The sequence below is a fragment of the Oncorhynchus tshawytscha genome, linkage group LG04 (assembly GCF_018296145.1).
Source record: "Oncorhynchus tshawytscha isolate Ot180627B linkage group LG04, Otsh_v2.0, whole genome shotgun sequence".
In the NCBI taxonomy this organism is placed as follows: Eukaryota; Metazoa; Chordata; class Actinopteri; order Salmoniformes; family Salmonidae; genus Oncorhynchus; species Oncorhynchus tshawytscha.
In genome coordinates this window covers 44,559,705-44,581,476 of record NC_056432.1, presented here as the reverse complement: position 1 = coordinate 44,581,476, position 21,772 = coordinate 44,559,705, and the positions used below count along the sequence as shown (strand labels likewise).

General features: G+C 43.1%; 2 protein-coding genes and 1 long non-coding RNA gene across 4 annotated transcripts in view; 2 read left to right on the top strand and 1 right to left on the bottom strand.

Annotated features, from left to right (window-relative positions):
* Positions 1-4,719: 4,719 nt before the first annotated feature.
* Positions 4,720-8,930, bottom strand: LOC112248858 (SREBP regulating gene protein). Its single transcript, XM_024418218.2, has 5 exons — positions 8,199-8,930; positions 7,520-7,676; positions 7,116-7,267; positions 6,695-6,808; positions 4,720-6,570 (listed from the first exon to the last, which is right to left on the bottom strand). Exons 1-5 carry the CDS (start codon positions 8,289-8,291, stop codon positions 6,487-6,489), a joined length of 600 nt encoding a protein of 199 aa, XP_024273986.1. The 5' UTR covers positions 8,292-8,930; the 3' UTR covers positions 4,720-6,486.
* Positions 8,930-14,033, top strand: LOC112248859. The gene is made up of 5 exons (XR_002953278.2): positions 8,930-9,392; positions 9,509-9,754; positions 9,888-9,916; positions 10,155-10,304; positions 10,553-14,033. It is a non-coding gene; the product is annotated as an uncharacterized LOC112248859 (long non-coding RNA).
* A 2,251-nt stretch (positions 14,034-16,284) lies between these two features.
* Positions 16,285-21,772, top strand: part of LOC112248856 (F-box/WD repeat-containing protein 8) — a 29,966-nt gene continuing 24,478 nt past the window's right edge. The window contains exons 1-7 of one of the 2 annotated variants that reach the window (XM_024418215.2): positions 16,285-16,901; positions 16,991-17,095; positions 17,257-17,421; positions 17,592-17,680; positions 20,140-20,297; positions 20,586-20,782; positions 21,096-21,341. In XM_024418215.2, coding sequence (XP_024273983.1) covers positions 16,452-16,901; positions 16,991-17,095; positions 17,257-17,421; positions 17,592-17,680; positions 20,140-20,297; positions 20,586-20,782; positions 21,096-21,341 — 1,410 coding nt within the window. In that variant the 5' untranslated portion in view covers positions 16,285-16,451. The remainder of the gene's footprint in view (positions 16,902-16,990; positions 17,096-17,256; positions 17,422-17,591; positions 17,681-20,139; positions 20,298-20,585; positions 20,783-21,095; positions 21,342-21,772) is intronic. The other variant, XM_024418216.2, reaches the window with a different exon arrangement.

The window sequence follows — 21,772 nt, the reverse complement described above, 5'->3', positions numbered from 1 at the left end:
TTCTTTATTCATGGCTGTGTTCTTAGGCAAAATTGTGAGTGAGCTCACTCCCTTGGCTGAGAAGCAACCCCACACATGAATGGTCTCAGGATGCTTTACGGTTGGCATGACACAGGACTGACTGAAGGTAGCGCTCACCTTGTCTTCTCCGGATAAGATTTTTTCCAGATGCCCCAAACAATCGGAAAGGGGATTCATCAGAGAAAATGACTTTACCCCAGTCCTCAGCAGTCTAATACCTGTACCTTTTGCAGAATATCAGTCTGTCCCTGATGTTTTTCCTGGAGAGAAGTGGCTTCTTTGCTGCCCTTCTTGACACCAGGCAATCCTCCAAGTCTTTGCCTCACTGTGCGTGCAGATGCACTCACACCTGCCTGCTGCCAATCCTGAGCAAGCTCTGTACTGGTGGTGCCCCGATCCCACAGCTGAATCAACTTTAGGAGACGGTCCTGGCGCTTGCTGGACTTTCTTGGGTGTCCTGAAGCCTTCTTCACACAATTGAACCGCTCTCCTTGAAGTTCTTGATGATCCGATAAATGGCTGATTTAGGTGCAATCTTACTGGCAGCAATATCCTTGCCTGTGCAAAGCAATGATGACGGCACGTGTTTCCTTGCAGGTAACCATGGTTGACAGAGGAAGAACAATGATGCCAAGCACCACCCTCCTTTTGAAGCTTCCAGTCTGCTATTCGAACTCAATCAGCATGACAGAGTGATCTCCAGCCTTGTCAACACTCACACCTGTGTTAACGAGAGAATCACTGACATAATGTCAGCTGGTCCTTTTGTGGCAGGGCTGAAATGCAGTGGAAATGTTTTTGGGGGATTCAGTTCATTTGCATGGCAAAGAGGGACTTTGCAATTGCAATAATTGCAATTAATCTGCTCGCTCTTCATAACATTCTGGAGTATATGCAAATTGCCATCATACAAACTGAGGCAGCAGACTGTGAAAATTTATATTTGTGTCATTCTCAGAACTTTTGGCCACGAATGTAGTGTTGTGTAGAGGCTTTGCTGGCATGCACCAACCCCCGAAAAATGAGGAGTTTGCCCCACCAAGATTTACATGCTAAAATCACCACTGTCCCTATCCCCCCTCGGGATTTTGGCAATGGGCACATTTCCCGAAGGGAGCTTGCTGATCGGCATCTCGGATCCCTCGATGAGCCAATGTCTTGGATGCAATAATCAGCTAAACTAACAGTAACATACTGGGCTCCCGAGTGGTGCAGCGGTCTAAGGCACTGCATCTCAGTGCTAGAGGCGTCACTACAGACACCCTGGTTTGAATTCAGTCTGTATCACAACCGTCCATAATTGGGAGTCCCGTAGGGTGGCACACAGCTGGCCCATAGTCGTCCAGGTTTGGCCTGTGTAGGCCAAATTTGTTCTTAACTGACTTGCCTGGTTAAATGAAGGTTAAATGTTTAAAAAAATACCATCGCACAACTGGGTGAAGTCAAGAGGGATGTTTGCCATGCCGCCATCAATGGGTTCCCAAATATAAACAGAGAAATAGACAGCATCCACATGGCCATGAAATCATTTTGGAATGGTGATTTTAACTATGCATGTGAACAGAAAAAACTTCCACACTTTATGTGCATTTGATAGGTTATGTGATGCTCAAAAGACGCTGCTGAATAAGGTGGCCAGGTGACCAGCACGACTCGTTAATTCTGCAGAACAGCAATGTTGGCTTATACGTCTACAAGATAGCTTATTGTTGAGTGTTCTTTACTCATTTGTAGTATTTTGCCATTGCCAAAGCAACCTGAATTGTCCTAATGGTCCTCTCTTTGTAGCTATGCTTTTATTTTTACTGGTTAAGCCACAACTGAATGAGCGAAATAAAACATTTTGTTTGAACTCAATCGCAGACATTAGCACCTCTATTTCAGTCTCAGAAAAATGTTTTGTTTCGCAGTTGAATTTTATGGTAGGGTGTTGTATATTCCCCATGTGTGGGATTGGGATTATTTTGACCAATTTCAAAACACAAACAGCCATGGTCACTCACGAGCACTGAGGCTTTGAGAACAATATTGGTATTTATCTATGGTTATCTCCTACCAGTGTGTACATGACGCTCATAAGATTGTTTGATAAATCACACTTTTTCTATGCTAACACACATTCTAAATTCTGTTCCTAAGTATTATTTTCAAATCAAATTGTATTTGTCACGTGCCGAATACAACAGGTTACCATGAAATGCTTACTTACAAAGCCCTTAACCAACAATGCAGTTCAAGAAAGAGTTTAGAAAATATTTCGTAACTAAAGTAAGAAATATAAAGTAACACAAAATAATAAGGCTATATACAGGTTAGTCGAGGTAATTTGTACATGTAGGTAGGGGTAAAGTGACTATGCATTGATAATAATCAGCGAGTAGCAGCAGTGTAAAAACAAAGGGGGTCAATGTAAATAGTCCGGGTGGCCATTTGATTAATTGTTCAGCAGTCTTTTGGCTTGGGGGTAGAAGCTGTTAAGGAGCCTTTTGGACCTAGACTTGGCACTCTGGTACCGCTTGCCATTCGGTAGCAGAGAGAACAGCCTATGGCTAGGGTGACTAGAGTCTTGGACAATTTTTTGGGCCTTCCTCTGACACCGCCTAGTATATAGGTCCTGGATGTCAGGAAGCTTGGCCCCAGTAATGTACTGGGCAGTACGCAATACCCTCTTTAGCACCTTACGGTCGGGGGCAGAGCAGTTGCCATACCAGGCAGTGATGCAAACCGTCAGGATGCTCTCGATGGTACAGTTGTAAAACCTGTTGAGGATCTGAGGACCCATGCCAAATCTTTTCAGTCTCCTGAGGGGGAAAAAGTTTTGTTGTGCCCTTTTCACGACTATCTTGGTATGTTTGGACCATGATAGTTTGTTGGTGATGTGGACACCAAGGAAGTTCAAACTCTCGACCCGCTCCACGGCGTGTTCGGCCCTCCTTTTCATGTAGTCCACAATCAGCTCCTTAGTCTTGCTCACATTGAGGGAGAGGTTGTTGTCCTGGCACTACACTGCCAGGTCTCTGACCTCCTCCCTATAGGCAGTCTCATCGTTGATCAGGCTTAACACTGTTGTGTTGTCAGCAAACTTAATGATGGTGTTGGAGTCATGCTTTGCCACGCAGTCGTGGGTGAACAGGGAGTACAGGAGGGGACCCCGTGTTGAGGATCAGCGTGGCAGATGTGTTGTTGCCTACCCTTACCACCTGGGGGCGGTCCGTCAGGAAGTCCAGATGGAGGTGTTTAGTCCCAGGGTCCTTAGTTTAGTGATGAGCTTTGTGGGCACTGTAGTGTTGAACACTGAGCTGTAGTCAATGAACAGAATTCTCACATAGGTGTTCCTTTTGTCCAGGTGGGAAAGGGCAGTGTGGAGTACGATTGAGAATGCGTCATCTGTGGATCTGTTGGGGTGCTATGCAAATTGGAGTGGGTCTAGGGTTTCCGGGATTATGGTGTTGTGAGCCATTACCAGCCTTTCAAAGCACTTCATGGCTACCGACGTGAGTGCTACGGGGCAGTAGTCATTTAGGCAGGTTACCTTTGCTTTCTTGGGAACAGGGAGGTCTGCTGGTCTGCTTATAACATGTAGGTATTACAGACTCAGTCAGGGAGAGGTTGAAAATGTTAGTGAAGACACTTGCCAGTTGGTCAGCGCATACTCCGAGTACACGTCCTGGTAATCCGTCTGGCCACGCGGCCTTGTGAATGTTGACCTGTTAAAAGGTCTTGCTCACACCGGCTACAGAGAGTGTGATCACACAGTCATCTGGAACAGCTGGTGCTCTCATGCATGCTTCAGTGTTGCTTGCCCTGAAGCGAGCATAAAAAGGCATTTAGCTTGTCTGGTCGGCTTTCTTTACTGGGCAGCTCGTGGCTGGGTTTTCCCTTTGTAGTCCGTAATAGTTTGCAAGTCCTGCCATATCCGACGAGCATCAGAGCCGCTGTAGTAGGATTCAATCTTAGTCCTGTATTGATGCTTTGCCTCTTCTATGGTTCGTCTGAGGGCATAGCTTGATTTCTTATAAGCGTCCGGATTAGTGTCCCGCTCCTTGAAAGTGGCTGCTTTAGCCTTTAGCTCGGTGCGGCGTTGCCTGTAATCCATTGATTCTAGTTGGGATATGTATGTTCGGCCACTGTGGGGGGGGGGGCGTCGTCGATGCACTTATTGATGAAGCCGGTGACCGAGGTGGTATATTCACCAATGCCATTGGATGAATCCCGGAACATATTCCAGTCTATGCTAGCAAAACAGTCCTGTAGCGTAGCATCCGCGTTATCTGACCACTTCCGTATTGAGTGGGTCACTGGTACTTCCTGCTTTAGTTTTTGCTAATAAACAGGAATCAGGAGGATACAATTATGGTTAGATTTTCCAAATGGAGGGTGAGGGAGAGCTTTGTGTGCATCTCTGTGTGTGGAGTAAAGGTGGTTTAGAATTTTTTTCCTTCTTGTTGCACGTGACATGCTGGTAGAAATGAGGTCAAACGGATTTGAGTTTGCCTGCATTAAAGTCCCCAGCCACTAGGGTCGCCGCTTCTGGATGAGCATTTTTCTTGTTTGCTTATGGCCTTAAACAGCTCGTTGAGTGCGGCCTTAGTGCCAGCATCGATTTGTGATGGTAAATAGACTGCTCTTGGTAGTTAGTGTGGTCTACAGCTATTCATTAGGTACTCTACCTCAGGCTAGCTATACCTCAAGACTTCCTTAATAAGACATTGCACACCAGCTTTTATTGACAAATAAACACACACCCCCACCCCTCGTCTTACCAGACGTAGCTGTTCTGTCCTGCCGATGCACGGCAAACCCAGCCAACTGTATATTATCCGTGTCATGGTTCAGCCACAACTCGGTGAAACATAAGTTATTACAATTTTTTATGTCCCGTTGGTAGGATAGTCTCGACGGAGATCCTCCAGTTCATTCTCCAGTGATTGTACGTTGGCCAATTTTTTAAATATGTTTCTATATTGCATAGAAACTGAGGGCCCTGGTGTCCAATCACTGTATTCCAGGGTGTATAGCATTTTCCTGAAGACTCTAACTGAATTCTTCCACTGCTCTATGTTCGCTAAATACTTCAGCATGAGACTGCCATCCTTGAAGTCGTTTGTGGCGATGTAAAAAATCAGGGGTGGGGGGGGGGGTTGTATAAAACAAAGTAATCAGCTATTGGCTCATCACTACCAATCAGCAGAGTGTGAAAAACACTGCTTTACACATGTGTTCTGGCAATGGCCAAAACCACCAGTTTCTGGGACTGATCCGAACAGTTAGAATGTGTTTGATTCTAGAAATTGTCGGGGAGGTACTCAAATCAGATCCAGACTCACTGCAAAAAAAGAACTTCCATGGGGGTGGCGTAGCATTTGACTGCAGCAAGGACTTTGCGTAGCCAGGCAATTATAGCATAGGCAGGTAGACAGAGCATGGTAAAGCAGATCAAGCTGTTAAACCCATGTCAAAATGATAGGTAACAATAGCACAGCAGAAAGAAAATGTATGTATATTGACAATGAAAAAAACAATGTTGAAAAAGTTATTTTGTCATATATTCAATCAAATATGCCAATTCTACATGTTGATACAGCGCTCTGACCCCAGATAAACTATAGGGTCTTTAGTCATCATAATATAGAATTCTTTCATAGTGTAAAATAGATACAATTTCTATACAAAATGCAATACTGGTAATTATTCTGAAAGGGTCTAAAAAATAGACATTGCAACGTAAACCGTGAGCAGATTACTTTCAGTCACGTTACTAAATAGCCGTCAGTCAATATGCATGCACAACTACACACAAGTGATGACACATTCTTTGTAGTTTGTTTCTCAACAATGAAGACTTAACTAATACCATCCTTCAGTACATTGATCAGGCTTGAAATAAAAACCTTTATAACATGGGCCATGTTCATTTGGAAGAAAACAACTTAAACAGGGAGGGACTTAACCAATAAGAAACCCACATTTTAGTTCTGTTGCGAAACATTTTAAAACACTTTCAGTTGCATGCCCTAATGAACACGCCCATGATGTGAAACAATGGGCAGCATGAGGCGAATCCCAACTGGTGAGCAAATGAGACCTGATGATCATCACTGATGAAGTTATGAAGCTATGCACTTATGAAGTGTAAATAATATAGAAAAATCATAAAGTATTTGTCCATAGTTGTGAGGTTACGATAGTGTTCTTCAGAGCCATATGTAGAGACGATTACTCACATTATATCGAAAGGTTCAACATGGTGTCCGTTGTCGCCAGTCAAAGTTTGCCAAACTCCCTCTATACAGTATATGGCTCTGGTGTTCTTGATGGCACTGTATGGTATCAGACTGTTCAAGGCCAGTATGGGACACAAGATGAAGCCCGTCTTTTCAAGCAGCATCAAGGTGTGTCCCTTAGCTCTTAGTTGGACTATTATTAGTTTCTTTTCAGTCTCGTAGGTCCCAGAGGATCGAACAATCATATAGGCAGGAGTTCAGGTGGACTTTCTCCATAACAGTATTTTGCTTGTGGATTTCTGTAGGTATTTTCATGTTGGACACTCTGCATTAGCAAAATGAGAAGGTAAACACGACCATTAGAATGTTTTTCTTACCATCTCTGCATGAAAGCATGTGGGTAGGGTCAGGGAGGTATGCATTTGTTTCATGTACACAACTCAACATACCTGCGATGAAGTTCGACACTTAGCTAAACACAGCTCAAAGTGGTCCTCCACGGCGGTGAAGAGGTTCTGAAAGCCGTCTGCAGCTCTGTTCAGGAAATGCTCTAGTAGAAGTTGCTGAGAGAGGGAGAAAGAGAGAGGGCAAGTGAGTGAGGGAGAACATCAAAAAGAAAGGGAAATTTGGGTGAAGAGATCAGAGAGAGAAGTGTAAAGGTCAGATCAAAATCTTGAATTTCTAACATGGATTAGTTATAACTCAACCACTACAAAAGGTTAAGATGAAAACAATGTAGAGTTGAAGAGTCAAAGGTAAGATATATGATACCACTGACTGAAAAGTCATGCATCCTCCAGCAAATTCTCATTTGGAACAAACAATTTAGCTATTGGGTGCAGCACAACAAGAGTGCCACAGTTTGAATACCTTATCAGGCTGGAGGCAGCAGGACACACAGTACTCGTAGATGTTACAGCAGCCATTGGCCAGACAACTTTTACAGATGTACTGTCTGGAGCTCAGAGCGTTGACATTACAGCAACCGTTCACCAGCAGATCCTTCCTCTCGCACACATAACCTGGTGGACCATTACATACAATGGATTAGTCAGTGACTTGAATATTGAAGTTGTATTTCATGATACCTCAATGATAGGGGCTTTTCTTAATTCATCTTTCCTTGAATCCCATCTCATCAAAACACATTGGAGAAGAAGGTCCGGTGGGAGGAGACAGGATGTAAGGAATCGTGGAAATACAGATTGAGATAAAGCCATTTTTCCTAAGGTATTACAAGTGAGTGAATGAGTCCAGTTAGGTTAATAACTTACCCAGTTCATCTGTGAGCAGTGACTTGCCCTGAATGGAGTTCCGGCACTGAGTGATTGGCCTGCTACTGTTGCCCAGGTTAAACCTGACCTTCCATGGGATCCGGTGGTCCGGGTCCCTGGCCTCCAACAGGGTGCGATCCCTTATGGTTCTCTCCTCCTGCATAACACAACACAATTCATCTCACAGGTCTTGTATAGCCAAAGGGTGGGTATAATTTGTGGAATGTTCCAACAGGAATCTGTTTCAAAAACTTCGTAAATAACAAGGTTGTCAACAAACAACGCATACTAAGTTGTATAGCGGCAGAATAAGATACCAGGTAGGGAGCTGGCTATTTAATTAAGTTTTTCACTCACCACGTTAATTCCGTAAAATGTCTGTCCTCACTCTGGTAGCCTATGGACAAACCTTAAGAATAAGCTACGTGGTGAGTTGATGCCTATTTGTCAGCTAGCTGAATTGATCATGCGACTTTGTATGCGTTTGTTGGCAACTTGTAAGTTACTTTACGGAGTTTTTGGAACAGATTCCTGTTAGAACGTTCCACTAATTATACCCACCCGAGCTGGACCTCAGACTCTCTGTCTAGGCTAACGTAGGCCTGTACAGACAAATATAATATCTGTTTTCCAGTTCTTTGAGCTGGACATAAAGCTGAGATGTCAAAAGTTTAAATACCTGTTTCAGGGTGTTGGTTAAGAAGTAGATCAAAGAAAGTCCAAACACCACACCTAGCACCCAACGTTTTCTCAGTAATCTTCGTAGCACCATGGCATGACCTTAGGAGATCCCCGCGACCACCCAGTCCAGCCAGAGGAATTTAATTGCAGGAATGCTCCAATAACAAGCAAGCTGGATAAACTGTTAAGTAGAGACTTGCAGTTGAACTGGGGTGTCTGGCTATGACAGAGTAACTGTTTGGTCAACACCATAACCGCAAACTAACCCATTTTGCTAGCTAGCTAGCTAGCTAGCAATACTAGGCTTGAAAACGTGGTAGCTGTGAATACATGAGCTGTAAAAAAATATATATATTTCCGTAGTGCTAGGTAGCTAGCTAAAAAAAGTAAATATTAGCAAGCCGTTTTGGATAAAGACTGCTTTGTTAGCCTGTGGACACGCTAACGACACTGGGCTAGCTACTGTACTCATCCAGCTGCTAGAGTTAGCATGAGCTAGCTAACATTAGTAGCCTGCTGTAAGATTCATCGCTAACTGGCTATAACTCTACAAGAGACACCTGTTGCCGACATTCACTTCAGAGAAATTACAGAGAAAGCCTCGGAAATAAACTAACATTTTTTAAATCTGACGTCCACCATCAAAACATTTTCCAAACTCGGTGTGGCGTGGTGGGAAAGTGAACGCTAGTTGGTAGATTTACAATTTCACTGACGTCATCATACAGGGAAAACATAGTTGCGAGCCTGGCAGCCGCAGGGGTGTGTGCTACAGGGGTATGATAATTATAAATAAAACGATGATTCATTTGAGCTTAACAATTTCCTTGCAAAAATATGCATTTAGGAAGCAACCATATACATCTGAAAAATCAGTAAACCATGTACATGTAAATGGTGGTGTGATAGTGCCACAATCTATCTGCGGCTAGCTATAATGTCGCAATAAAAGGCTAGCCAACCATTGATACCCCCCCTGCTGCTCTTTACCGTATTCACTCGTTGCCATCTGTGTGTCTGTTTGCACCCCACCACAGACCTGGATCAAATGGGGATGGACTGGATGTGCCATGCAGAGGAGGCATAGCAGTAACACCGATGGCATGCCCTCAGAAAGGTTCGAGTCTACATTCTAGGACACAGACCTCTCTGCAGGTTCATCATAACCTGAAATTTCCCACTAAAGAGGAAGGTAGATAAGACATGTTACCTTCAGGAACCAAATTCATTGAAAGGCAATGCAGCAAATAGACTAGACAACAGTCTTTGAACCGTCAAAAGATGTAGCTGATCCCCTCTGCTCTCCAGGACCCATAGCCAAACCCTGGGATCATAAAGCAGCCTGGACCAAGGCTTGTTTGACTGTCTGAAGCCTGACTCTCCTACCTCCCCCAGCAGCTCTTCTCCGGCCTGGTTGGGGTCGGGGTTCCCTCTGGTCCGGCGTGCCCTCAGCTAACTTCCAGGCAGTTGGCCTGGTTCTGGGGACTCCCCAAGACGTCTTCATCCAGATGACCGTCTCCTCCAGGGAGGAAAGGGGTCCACACCACACTGAGGGTGGGCAATACCTCCCTCCCTTGTTGTCGTTGATTTGGTTTTCTTTCTTATCTGTGTGTGTACAGAATCTGTGTGGTAATTTATTCATTAATTTTTGTCCTTTATGCTCTAATGTTATTTTCATTGTCTTTAGGCATATGTCACCATGTGACTACGTTTCATGTGAGTATTGATTTTGTGTTTATTTATAATTTCACCTGTTATCACATTTAGTTTTGTTTTATGAAATTTGAGTTACCTTGTTCATATTTGTTACTAAATCTTCTGTTGATCAATGAAAGTTTCCCTTGTAACCAATAGAGACTAGACATAATGTATCACGTCTATCCATGATCAAACCTCAACCTGTACAGAACTGAAGTCTCATGTCTCATCGCTGCTGTTTTTCCCCCCACCTCAGCCCGATGTTTGCAAAGCCCATGTTTGCAAAGCCCAACATCAACAGCTTTGACTTCTTTGATCTGGGCGATGGAGATCACTGACTTTGTTCTCAAGTACTTCACCATCAGCCCTGTTTCTGCCCAAGATCCTCTGGGCCTTTAAATCCATGGTAAGAGCCTGTGTGAGTGTGTGTTATATTCATACTATTTTCTGGTGTCCTAAGGGTCACAGCTTGTGTGTGTTTTATATTCATTAAAGTTTCACTTATGTCCTGGGGGTCACAATGTGGGAGTGTGTGTGTGTGTTGATTTTGGTGTCTTATCCACACGAAAGTGTTGTTTATAACATGTTGTGGTCACAGAAAGAGTGTGTATTTGTCATTGTCTGTCTATCTGTTGGTGTTCTATCTGCGTGCAGGTTTTGCCCGTTGGGGTCACAGAGTGTATTTTGACTCGGCTGATAAACAGGCCAATCAGAGAGTGAGGCTGCTGCCACTGAGCTCATTTCTCCCTGGAGGGGTGCAGAGGTGAGGTCATCCTTCCCTGGGGCTGGACCATTACTGCTGTGTGTGCTCCCACTCCTCCTCGGCTGCTGGGGTACCCGCGCCACGCTATCACTAAACCAACCGACCAACCAACCCCCACCTTTCCCACCACCCTCTGCCCCAACCAAACCTTGTCCTGAAACAGGCCCAAGTGGCCCACTTTCAGCCGATGAAGTCATGGCCACACATCAGCCAATCATTCTGCTTCGTGCTTTTGCTTTTGCTTCCATCCACGGAAGGACTGATTTAATGATCTCACAAGCACAAACATGCAAGTCGGTACAAGTGGAGGCCTACAGAAAAAGACCAGACTCTTGTACATTGATTTACTGTATACCGTGGTGGGTTGTAAATGTATTTGATTTACTTTGCTCTACTGTTATTTTAACATTGCTTGTTGGCTACATTTTTTGGCACTGTCAGTGCACTCCCACTTCAGGGAAATGTATTTTCTAATAACCATGCAGCAAGATTGAATGAAAACATGCTTTTAGCAGCTGATAGGAATTACTTATAACGGTGGCGTACCCAACTGCTGGGTAGGCTTTGATTGGTAGGTTGAGAGGTCAGCATCACTAATGAAACAAAACAAGCAGAAAGTCCCAGAATGCTTTAGAACTGCTTCTGTGGCTCAACGTTTCTGGCTGGAGTCCAGTTTTAGTTTGACATATCAAGTGGTTGTGTGTGTGTGTGTGTGTGTGTGTGTGTGTGTGTGTGTGTGTGTGTGTGTGTGTGTAGCCAGAACTAGGGGCAGGAAGGGACAATGAGGAAAGAAGCTGCAGCCTGTGGAGCCTAGGCCAGGGGCCATGCTTAGTCTGGAGCGTGCTGCTTTAAAACTCTTACAGTGTGCTGCTCTTAACCCATAAAAGTCTAAGCCCTGTCAAAGCTGGGGGATGATCATTTAGCTATTTGATTTTGAATTTTAAGACCCCTTGAAGTATAAAAAAAATATATTTATTTAAAAAATGAATTGAATAACAAATTCACCACATGGAACAACATATTTTATATGTATTTAACCCCTTATTTTTGCTGCTGTGTGCAAAACAAATCCTAGTAAATGGGTGCGTGCAGCTGTCAAAGTATTATGGATTGAGATCATGAGAACTTGGAGAAATTGAGTCAGAACTGTTCACAGAGGTGTGTCCTCAGAATATTGCAAAATGGGACAGGACACTGCCCATCAGTGAGTGGTTAAAGAAAAGAAAATAAGAGAGAGTGGGGGCGGGTTTGAGTCATTAAGTCGAGCAGAAAGGGAATCATAAAAAAGGAATCACTAGGGCACTGTATTCAGGGAAGAATTTGTAATGTTTCAGAGTGAGAATTTCTCATGTTTTAAGGATATTATACAGTGGTCACCAACCTGGTCCAGAGGCAGGCTTTTGTTCCAGGGCTGCACTAATGCACCCGATTCTAGTGCCTTGACTGTGTAATATGTTTATCTTTCAGTCGCTTGACCTCTGTGGACGAGTATCAGCCATACGCAGGGCTATATGGAAATTCTCTGCAGTTCTCAGGTGAGAAATGATTACTTTCTGTAAAGAAAAGTATCAGGGCCAAATACCAGCCCACATCACTGCCCTATAACACTACTAGCTACAGTTGTAAACCTTCAACTGTCAGTGGGTTTTGCCTGATCTTGCACTCTGATTGAATCATCTTACTACATGTACCGTATTAAAATGCAACATCAGAATAAAGATACTGTATACAGTGAGTTGACCCTGTATGGCAGGGTTCCCCGACTGGTGGCCTGCGGGTGTTTTATTTGGCCCCCTGAGTTTTCAGAGCAAAACAAATTGAGAATTATTATTATTACATTTTGGGGGGTATAAAAAAACTGTAAAAACACCAGGAAATCAGCTCCAAGTTATTTTAATTTTGGAACTCTGTTCCCAAGTATTTCCATAATAGGGAGACACGTGATCATAAACAAATGTAAGCAAGGGTTGAAATTATTGTTTTAGTCAAATATATCTGTTTGGGCTTCTTGTGGTCAATTTGCAGTCTTCAAATTATTTGTATTTGCTGTATGTTCCGGGGGCCCCGACCATCTGCTCAAGAAAGGTTTGGGCCGCGGCTTAATCTAGTTGATAATCCCTGCCTAATGGTATGGGAATGTAAACACAAGCTTTGTCTCCTTGTGACCACCTACCTGATGCTCTATCACCCATAGAGTTAAGGTGTGAGGGCCAGCAGCAGCCAGCAGTGCAATGAGGCCGGAGATGTGTGTACTATTTGTCAGGGTGACTTCAGAAACCCCATAGCTCTTCTCAGGCATGTGAGAGTACATACATCAAACCATAAGCTCTGCTACTACATACTTTACTATACCACCATTCGCCTGTGTTAACCATGGTAACCACAAGCCGACTGTAACAGTATGGGCTGTATCACAACCGGCCATGATTGGGTGTCCCATAGGGTGGCGCACAATTGGACCAGCGTTGTCCGAGTTAGGGGAGGGTTTGGCCGGGGTAGGCCGTCATTGTAAATAAGAATTTGTTCTTAATGGACTTGCCTAGTTAAATAAAAGTTAAATTTAAAAAAAGGTTTTATATGACCCTTAGTGTGGTGTAGCTTGATGCTAAAGTCACTGTCCATGACTCTTTTGTTTCTTTCTGTGGCCTTACTGATCAATACTGTATTGAATAACTGACCAATATTCAATGCATACTCCTTTTGGTAAACCAAAGTGAATGTGAGTGTAAAGCCCATGTGTTTCTCTCTCCCACCTAGCATGTGTTCTGTGAGGAGTGTCTGTATTTGTGGTTAGACCGTGAGCAAACATGCCCACTCTGTGGTCATAGGCACCACCTCTGCCCACTTCCAGATCTACTAGCTGGGATTGACAGCCATTAGCTTCCACTGGAGGACATTACAGAGGAATAAGTCATTTAAGTATGCCCTTACTGTGTTGCCCGTTGGAGTCTAAACTCTACAGTCTATACAGTTGTCTCATCCATCCTTGCAAAGAAATAGAATGTGAACTTATCTCCGTGCAGCACAGCAGTGTGGTATTGGTCAGTATTATTGTACAGGGTAGCTTATGTCAGCACATGAATTGCTCATTTGCTGATGTATTTCGTAGATCTTTCACTAATGTTACCATTCTTGCAACAATTTACGTGTTATACATTTCACCTGATTTCTAGTAAAGATACAGCTTATGTTTGATGACATCAGACCTACCAAAACATTTGAGAAACTCGAACACAAGTTGTGTGTTTTCAGTATGTATCAGATTTTTCAATGGAACCATGGTTGAAGCAGTATTGTTCAGCATTTGTTGAATGTTTTATGTTGTCATTACTTTTTTCATAACAATGATAGCATGAAAGCATTTTTACTTTGAAACTTTTATTATCCAGAGTGAGCACAGAATTCACAATGTAATACAAATGTAAATAGCATGTAAAGAACACATTCTTTATAAAAGACACAGATTCAGCACTGCAATTGAAAACTACAGTTTTTTGCAATATATAAAAACAGCTTATGTACTGTAAACATGAATAGCATGCCCTTATTTTTGCACACAAGATTTCTTGCATGGTTTCATAAACATTATCTGCCTTAACAATGCTGAGTCCCCAGCCAATTTCAAAAGTTCAAAAAATAGAACAGTTGATTTGACTTATTTTTTCGTTATGAATATTTGATACAACTAACATCATTATTCACCTAATAAAAATGACTGCAGAAAAAAACCTTTACAAATTGACTTTCATATTTAGTAAGGATAGAATCCAGACTTTGCATGGTCTCTAATTATTACAGAACCTTATGTAAAAAGTAGTGTTATTTCTCCACAGAGCACCATTTCCAGATTGCTCAAAGGAGACGGGCATCTAAAAAGTAGAAACATGTATTTTTTTAATACAAATAAGCTTTTTCAGTTAGGTAATTGACATCGTGTATTAGTGCATCGATAATTCAAGTGTAAGGTCGTCCACGTATGACAGTCGTGTGGGCAATTCTAGTACGTTTTTCCTTTGGTAACGGTCAAGGGAGGATGACGTCACCGTTTTATTCTCGGGGAAAAACCGCCAGAGAGTGATTATACTAACACAATTTATGTCTGTTAAATCCTACTGAATTCCAAGCAGTGAGTTAAACAATAAAATAAACTGGGAAATAACGCAATTAAAAATGTATTCACACAGTACTACATCCTATACCCATAAAACAAGAACTGAAAATGTTACTTAATCTCTGTGACATAATGTTATGTCACATGAATTCCGAAGCACAACATTTTCCTTAGCCAACAAAGTACAAAAAATGTACCCTGTTCCTAACTGTCTTGCCGATTTTGGGGCATGGTTATTATGACCTCGGTGCACACTGAACCTCGGCTGGCTGTCATCCTTTTTCTCAGTGCAAATATTCTGACAGCTCTCTCTCCTCAGGATCCTGAAGGCACCATCTACAGTGGATAAATATTAATTGCTTTGAGTATATAATAAAACATTTAGATCATATTTAGAAGAAGTTCATCCTCAGTGAATAGCCCAGCATAGTTGTATGAATAACTCCATGATACATACTCATTGAGATAAAACCCCAATTGTATAGATAAATAATCATCAATGATAAATACTAAATTGTAAATAAACTAAATCTCACACCAACTATAATTACATATCTTTAACCACATGTTCGCAAATCACCTGCTGAACATTGTTGGGAAGGTCGAGAATAAAGCGTCTTTAACCGCAACCAAGTTTGTTTGCATTACTCATAGCCAAACCAACATGTGATGGGCACCTGTGAAGCTTACCTGTTGCTGGTTTTGCCGTTGCAGTGACTTACATCTACAGGTGTCGCTTTCTAAGAAAGATTATGAGGACGGTGATTTGTATTGCTGTGCATACAAAGCCTCTAAAGCGGGCTTCTCTATTTAACCCAAGTTTCTCATTATATCTGTTATCTCGAGATCCAACCGTCCAGTTTTTATCCATCTCATCCCCGATCCACCTGAGGCGAGAGGCGAGTAACTGGGTCCCGGAGCATGGGGAGGTTCCTTGGGCACAGACCATCACGTCGCCGGGTAGAGGCAGAGGCTCGTCTATCGGGAGCCAGCACATCTTCTCTACAAATCGCTCTATCTTCTTTATATGTCCCCTCCTCTGATCCGCTCTTATATAAAATTATCCTCTTTTTACTGTCCGGATCTGATCAGATCTGGACTGTGTTTCTCTCGCTCTCTCTCTCGCTCTCGTTATACACGATTAAAGAGTCACATGGTGTGAGGTGTTTACATCATCTTTTCCCAAAAGAGAGAGGTAATCATTAACTCTTTAAAAAACGTCGTCTCATCTTATCTGACGAGCCTTTTGTTTGATAGGATGGAGGAATAGCGATGTCTAATTGGATAATCATAGGATTTAAAATCAGTACACTACAGGCTACTGCCCCTAGACATTTTACACAATCGGAATTTTATGCTATTTGATAATTATGTATTTTCATGTCAATCTTATTAATTGTACCAGTTATTCTATTTTTAAATGAAATATTGTAAAATGCACCCCAGTTCGCAACGCCTAAAATAAACAATGAGGAATTAAACATCGCGGAACTCTTAAGACCGCAAAGTATCTCTAGTCGGACAGTTTTGTTCCAGGACTTCAGTGTTTGTTTTAGTTTTAGCATGAGCCATATAAGTTACCTAGCCAGCTACTAACAATTTAACCCTACCAATTTTTAATTTTGTCTAAAAATAACAAGTCAACTATATGTATGTTGTTGTAACTATGTTAGAAAAACATGGCAGAAGACGAGCTTCTGGCGTTCAGAGAGCATTGGAAGCAAGAACTGACGATTAAAAACGAGGCGCATTCGAACTGTAACGTTACTCTTCAACCAAGTCGGGAAGACTCTAAATTAAAACGGTATTTTGAAGATTTTGGTCAGAACAGAAGTGAACCAGGAAAAAAACAGGATTCGACATCACCTGGGAGCAGTAAGGGAGGACAGGGTGCATTTTTGTCTGCAGCAAAAACTCCAAATGAGGACCAACCCGAGTATGTGTCGATAGCCGAGGGCTTGCTAGATGGAAGGACCAGTCCCTTGTTGGAGAGGATCCAGGAGGAGAGGACTCGAAGGAAGAGACAATACCACAGTCTGACAAGCGCCTGTAACACCTCCTCCCAACAACAACCCCAGAGGAAAATTAACAAGGGTGACAAATTAGTGGATCAATTCATTCAAGACCTGGTAAGATGAAGGTGATAGTCTTTGTGAGGCAGCCTACCACTAGACACTGTGTGGATCTCGATTTCATTGGTATTTTCCTATTTTTGCAGAATGAGACAAATGACATTCCCTTCTTTGACATTGAGTTGCCTTACGAGTTAGCTCTGAAGATCTTCCAGTACCTCAGTCGGACAGAGCTGGGGCGATGTGCTCAGGTAAACTGTGATTTTCAATCACATAAAAATCATAATGACTCTGTTGTCACTTGAAACATAGGTCTGAATATTGACTTTACACTGATTTGTTCAATCTATTCTGATGTACAGTATATGATGATCAATGAGTATTCATTATAGCCTCTCTGATACTTTCACAGGTGAGCAAGGCGTGGGGGGTCCTGGCAGAGGATGAGGTGCTGTGGTTTAGGATGTGTCAGACAGAGAGTTATCACCACGGGGCCTCTGTCTCTGACTCCCCCTGCTGGAAGAGCATGTTACGAGACTGCAGGAACTCTGAAAACACTGTGCGCTCCAACTGGAAGGTAGGGGTTCAGTTAACTAAATGCTTTTCTGATATGACACTTTGGCAACACTTTACCTGAAGTTGCCCTTACACCCATCAAACTGTAGAGTATTAACTATAGTAACAGCATTGTAATTACATAGGGATGTCTAAAAACGACATGTTTTGTGTCTCTCTTCATACTCCTAGAATCGTGTTGGATCAATCAGCCAACTGCAGTACGAGCTGGGGAAAGTGTTGTGTGATGTCAGTTCCTGTGACAGCTATGTTGTTGCTGGGTAAGATATAACATAACCTGTTTTTAGTAGGGATGGGCACGGTTAATCAAATATCTGGATATCTGATTGGACGTTAGTATTCCAACACTTTTTTTAATGCTTATTTTAACAATGAAAAAGCTTTGTCTGAATTAAATTGTCCATGTTAAGTTGTTACACACAAGGATATATCATGACATTTGAAATGCATAATTTGATAAAACAACAAACTTTAGAATGTAGTGTTTACGTATGGCACATTGAGCTACTGCTGCTTCAGACGTCACATGGCTTTGACAGAACATTATTTACAGTTGTACACTAAATGTAGATTACAGTTCAGAGGATATACAATGGGATTGTTTTCTTTTCAAGCTAATTTTCTCTCTCATGCTCTATGGGTTGCATTTTAAATTAAAGGGCATTTTACTATCATAGCACATTTATCCCTCCGGTCAGCCCTGACAACGGTATGGTATTTTTCCCACTTCAAATAACGATTAGCCTATAGGCGCGCACCAACGCAGGGTTCCACAAGACCTGACACAGATCAATGTGAAGCACTCACCAGAAAACACAACATTATATGATGGAGAACATCAGACTTCTTTCACTGTTACTATTCGCCTAGGCTACTGTTAGCCAAAAACTACCGATATTGTACCCTGAAAACAACTGAGCACTGTATGCTGTTGTGGCATGTTGCATCATTCTGATTGGTTAAGAGAGTAGAGTAAAATATGTATTTTTTTAAATTTAGACTATCCGGATTCCGAAAAAAAACATGATATTATTTGAATAGTGAAATCATTTAAAATGCCCATCCTTAGTTTTTAATGTCAGGAGGGGCAAGCAGCTGTGGTGATCAGCACGGTTTCAGCCCAATAAATGGTGATCGAACTCTTCAAAAATTCAACTTGTAAAAAAATGTTTGCATCATGTAAGCTACTTAAACTGACTGGGCCCATTACTGTAGGATCATAGCGTGACTTGAGTACTCAGCTGCTGAAATGAATCTGGTAAACGTTGTATCAGGAGGCTGGTGCCCAGGGGGTGGTCTGATTAAATTCTCCCCTGGCCCCGGTGAACTCTCAGCCTGTGTCCCAAATGGCATCCTATTCCCCACATAGATATTACACTGCTTTTGTCCAGAGCCCCCTACGGGAATAGGGTTCCATTTTGAGAGACAGTCTCAGCCAGACAACAGAGGCCTGCCTGCTGCTGCACATTATTTTTTTATTATCTATTATTATTATCTATTCACATCTACAGATTTGGATGACTGATTTTCTAAGATACTCATTGTAGATTTTAGCAACCCTTTGAAATTAGGATCCTTGTTTAACCAAGGTTGCTTTTTTGTGGACATTTTGTAATGACACATAAGGTAATATTTCTCTCACTTTTATGTAGGATCTTGTAGATGCACTGATGAAGCAGAACTGTAGGTTGTTATCTTCCTTGGAATTGATATGTCAGAAGTTTCCAGAGATTATTTGGATGAAGAAAAGTGCCAGCTGAGGCATACATTTCTCCTGTTGATTCTTGGCTGAAAGATAATGCACTAATTATGTAGAGTGTGCGCCTGTTGTTACCTTCCTAACAAACCCTGAGATGTCAGATGGAGTGTTTTAGCCCCCTTTCCCCCTCTCTATCTGTCTCTCTCTGTCTCTTGTTCCCTCTTGTTGGGATACGGATGCTGATTGAAGTAGGTGGTACAGTAGCTAGCTGATGTGGTTCAAGTTAGTGAAGGGGATGGAAGCTAGCTATCATACCATGTTTGTGCCACAGTGTTGTTAGTAGCTAAATAGCTGAAAGGTTTTATCCAGCAGCCCTTTGGTGCCACTCTCTGTGGTTGTCAGTCTGCAGCTTTCTCCAGCTGCTCAGCTCAGCACGAATCCTGAACCACATCCAGGCTCCAGCACCAGATAGGGTCTCGGTCTGTCTGAGGCAGCCCAGGGCAGCTGGTGCTGGGGTATATGGCTGTGCCTGGGGTGGCGTGGCTCGTCCCAGGCCGTCTGTGAAGGACTCAGCTGCCACCATACCCACCCCCTGGAAAGGCTGTGTTATCTCTGCCATGCCTCCAATTGACTGAGACTCACAGATACTCACACATTTGAACCACATCATCACCCACCCATTTACTGTCATGTCGCCCATAAGCACACAGACATCCACTCATATTCACATAATAATGCACGGATGGTTACCATGGTACACAGTTAGCATATTTAATGGGGAAAATTAAGATGCATCCTCATGCTTCATAAGTTGTGTTTAGACATGCAGCCCAGTTCTGATCTTTTTTTCCACTAATTGGTCTTTTGACCAATTGCATAAGATATTTTAACATCCAATTTTTTTCAGAAGACCAATTAGTGAAAAAAAAATATCAGAACTGGGCTGCTTGTTTAAATGGAGCCTTAGGTCATTTCAAAATAAAAATTTAGCATCGCTTACATTGTTTTTTGTCCCCTCAGGTACACGTCAGGGGACGTGAGACTGTGGGACACCCTCCACTGGGACTCTGCAGCCTCCTTCCTGAAGCCAAGCCCCCTGATGGCAGACGTCACCCCCAGACCTCACGTCAGTCACATCCGGGTCAACAACACTGTGGCTGTGGCTGCCTATGACGATGGTGAGTGAGGGTCCTCAACTCTGCAGTCAACTTAGTGGCTATTTTACTGGCTAGCCTTCCAGTTTAGGGCATTGAAAAGGGGCGCCACCTGTTGGTCGGTGGTCTTTGCCGGTTTTGATAGGTATAACCACCCTGGTGCCTCTGTTAGAAGGCATGATAATGACCGGCAGGAGGCAGATGTACAGTTCACACTTTATTACCAAGTTCCACTAAGGTGTATGGACACATGGATGGCCACACTGAGAAGTCTTTGAGTACATGTTAACTGTATATTCTGCTCCTGTGTAGGATGTGTGGATGTGTGGAGCACAGAGACGGGACAGGAGCCCGTCCACCACTTCCAGATCCCTGGGAGGGTCCACGCCCTGGCTCTGAGCCTGGAGAGCCCCACCTTGGCTACTGCTGCTGGGCTAGACGTCCGGCTGGACCAGCCTGATGAGAGGGGCTACTGGAGGACCCTCTGCCAGGCCACGCTACCCAAACCTGTGAGTCTACCTTGCTCTCTTTCTCTCTGTCTATCTGTCTGTCTCTGATTGGTCTGGAAAAGCACCATCAGCTTTATAATTTTAATGAGGATTATGATACAATTCCCTGGAGCAATGATAGGGTGTCTACATTGATCCAGTGTGCTGTTGTGATTTCAATTTCAAATTTATGTCACAGTCAATCCATTATACCATATTAGTTTGTTCATTAACAGTGCAACTGAACTTTTCATATGGGAGCTACTTTAGACGTTTCACTCCCTGTGACAGTAGTCAGCAGGCTGAATAAATTTGCTATAACTTGTTCTAACAGAGACTCTGGTCCCAGGTGGAGTCTATGGTTGTGGTGCCATGGGCCGGGGGGCGAGGAGGGGACAGTGTCCCCCTGGTGGCCCTGTCTGCTGGGGAGACGGTGTTCCTGCTGGCCCCTGAGGACTTGGAACCCCGGGTGCTCCACACCGTCTACGGCCACCCCATCACCTGTCTGGATGCCTCGGCCTCTCACGCTGCCCTGGGGGTCAAGAGCTGTGGCTGGGCCATGAACGATGGAGGCAACAAGGTGGGTGCATCAACAGTGTACTAAAATAGTCTTTTTACATGGTCCTATTCATCAGGGCACAACTTTTCAAATAAAGATAAGGTTGTCCCCTTCTGTTCCAGGCCGTTTTCCACAATTTTTATTTTGATGCCTAATGAATACAACCCAGCTGTGGCTTTTGTTCTACTGTCCTTGGAGTTGGGAACAGGGTTAAATTGAGGTAGCTATGCCAAAGCTATGCGCAAAGCCAAAACTGAAGCCCACACCATTATGTTTCTAAGCACTCAACACATTTGGACAGCTACAAATTGGCCATCCTTGAATTAGGCTTTTATTGATGTTAGTATAGGGTTGAATTGCAGTCCTAAATTAATTGCAACCCTATTATGTCACCCCAAAACCTGCATCTCTCTGAGTCTGAGTAGCAATGCATCAATCTGAGTGTATTTAGA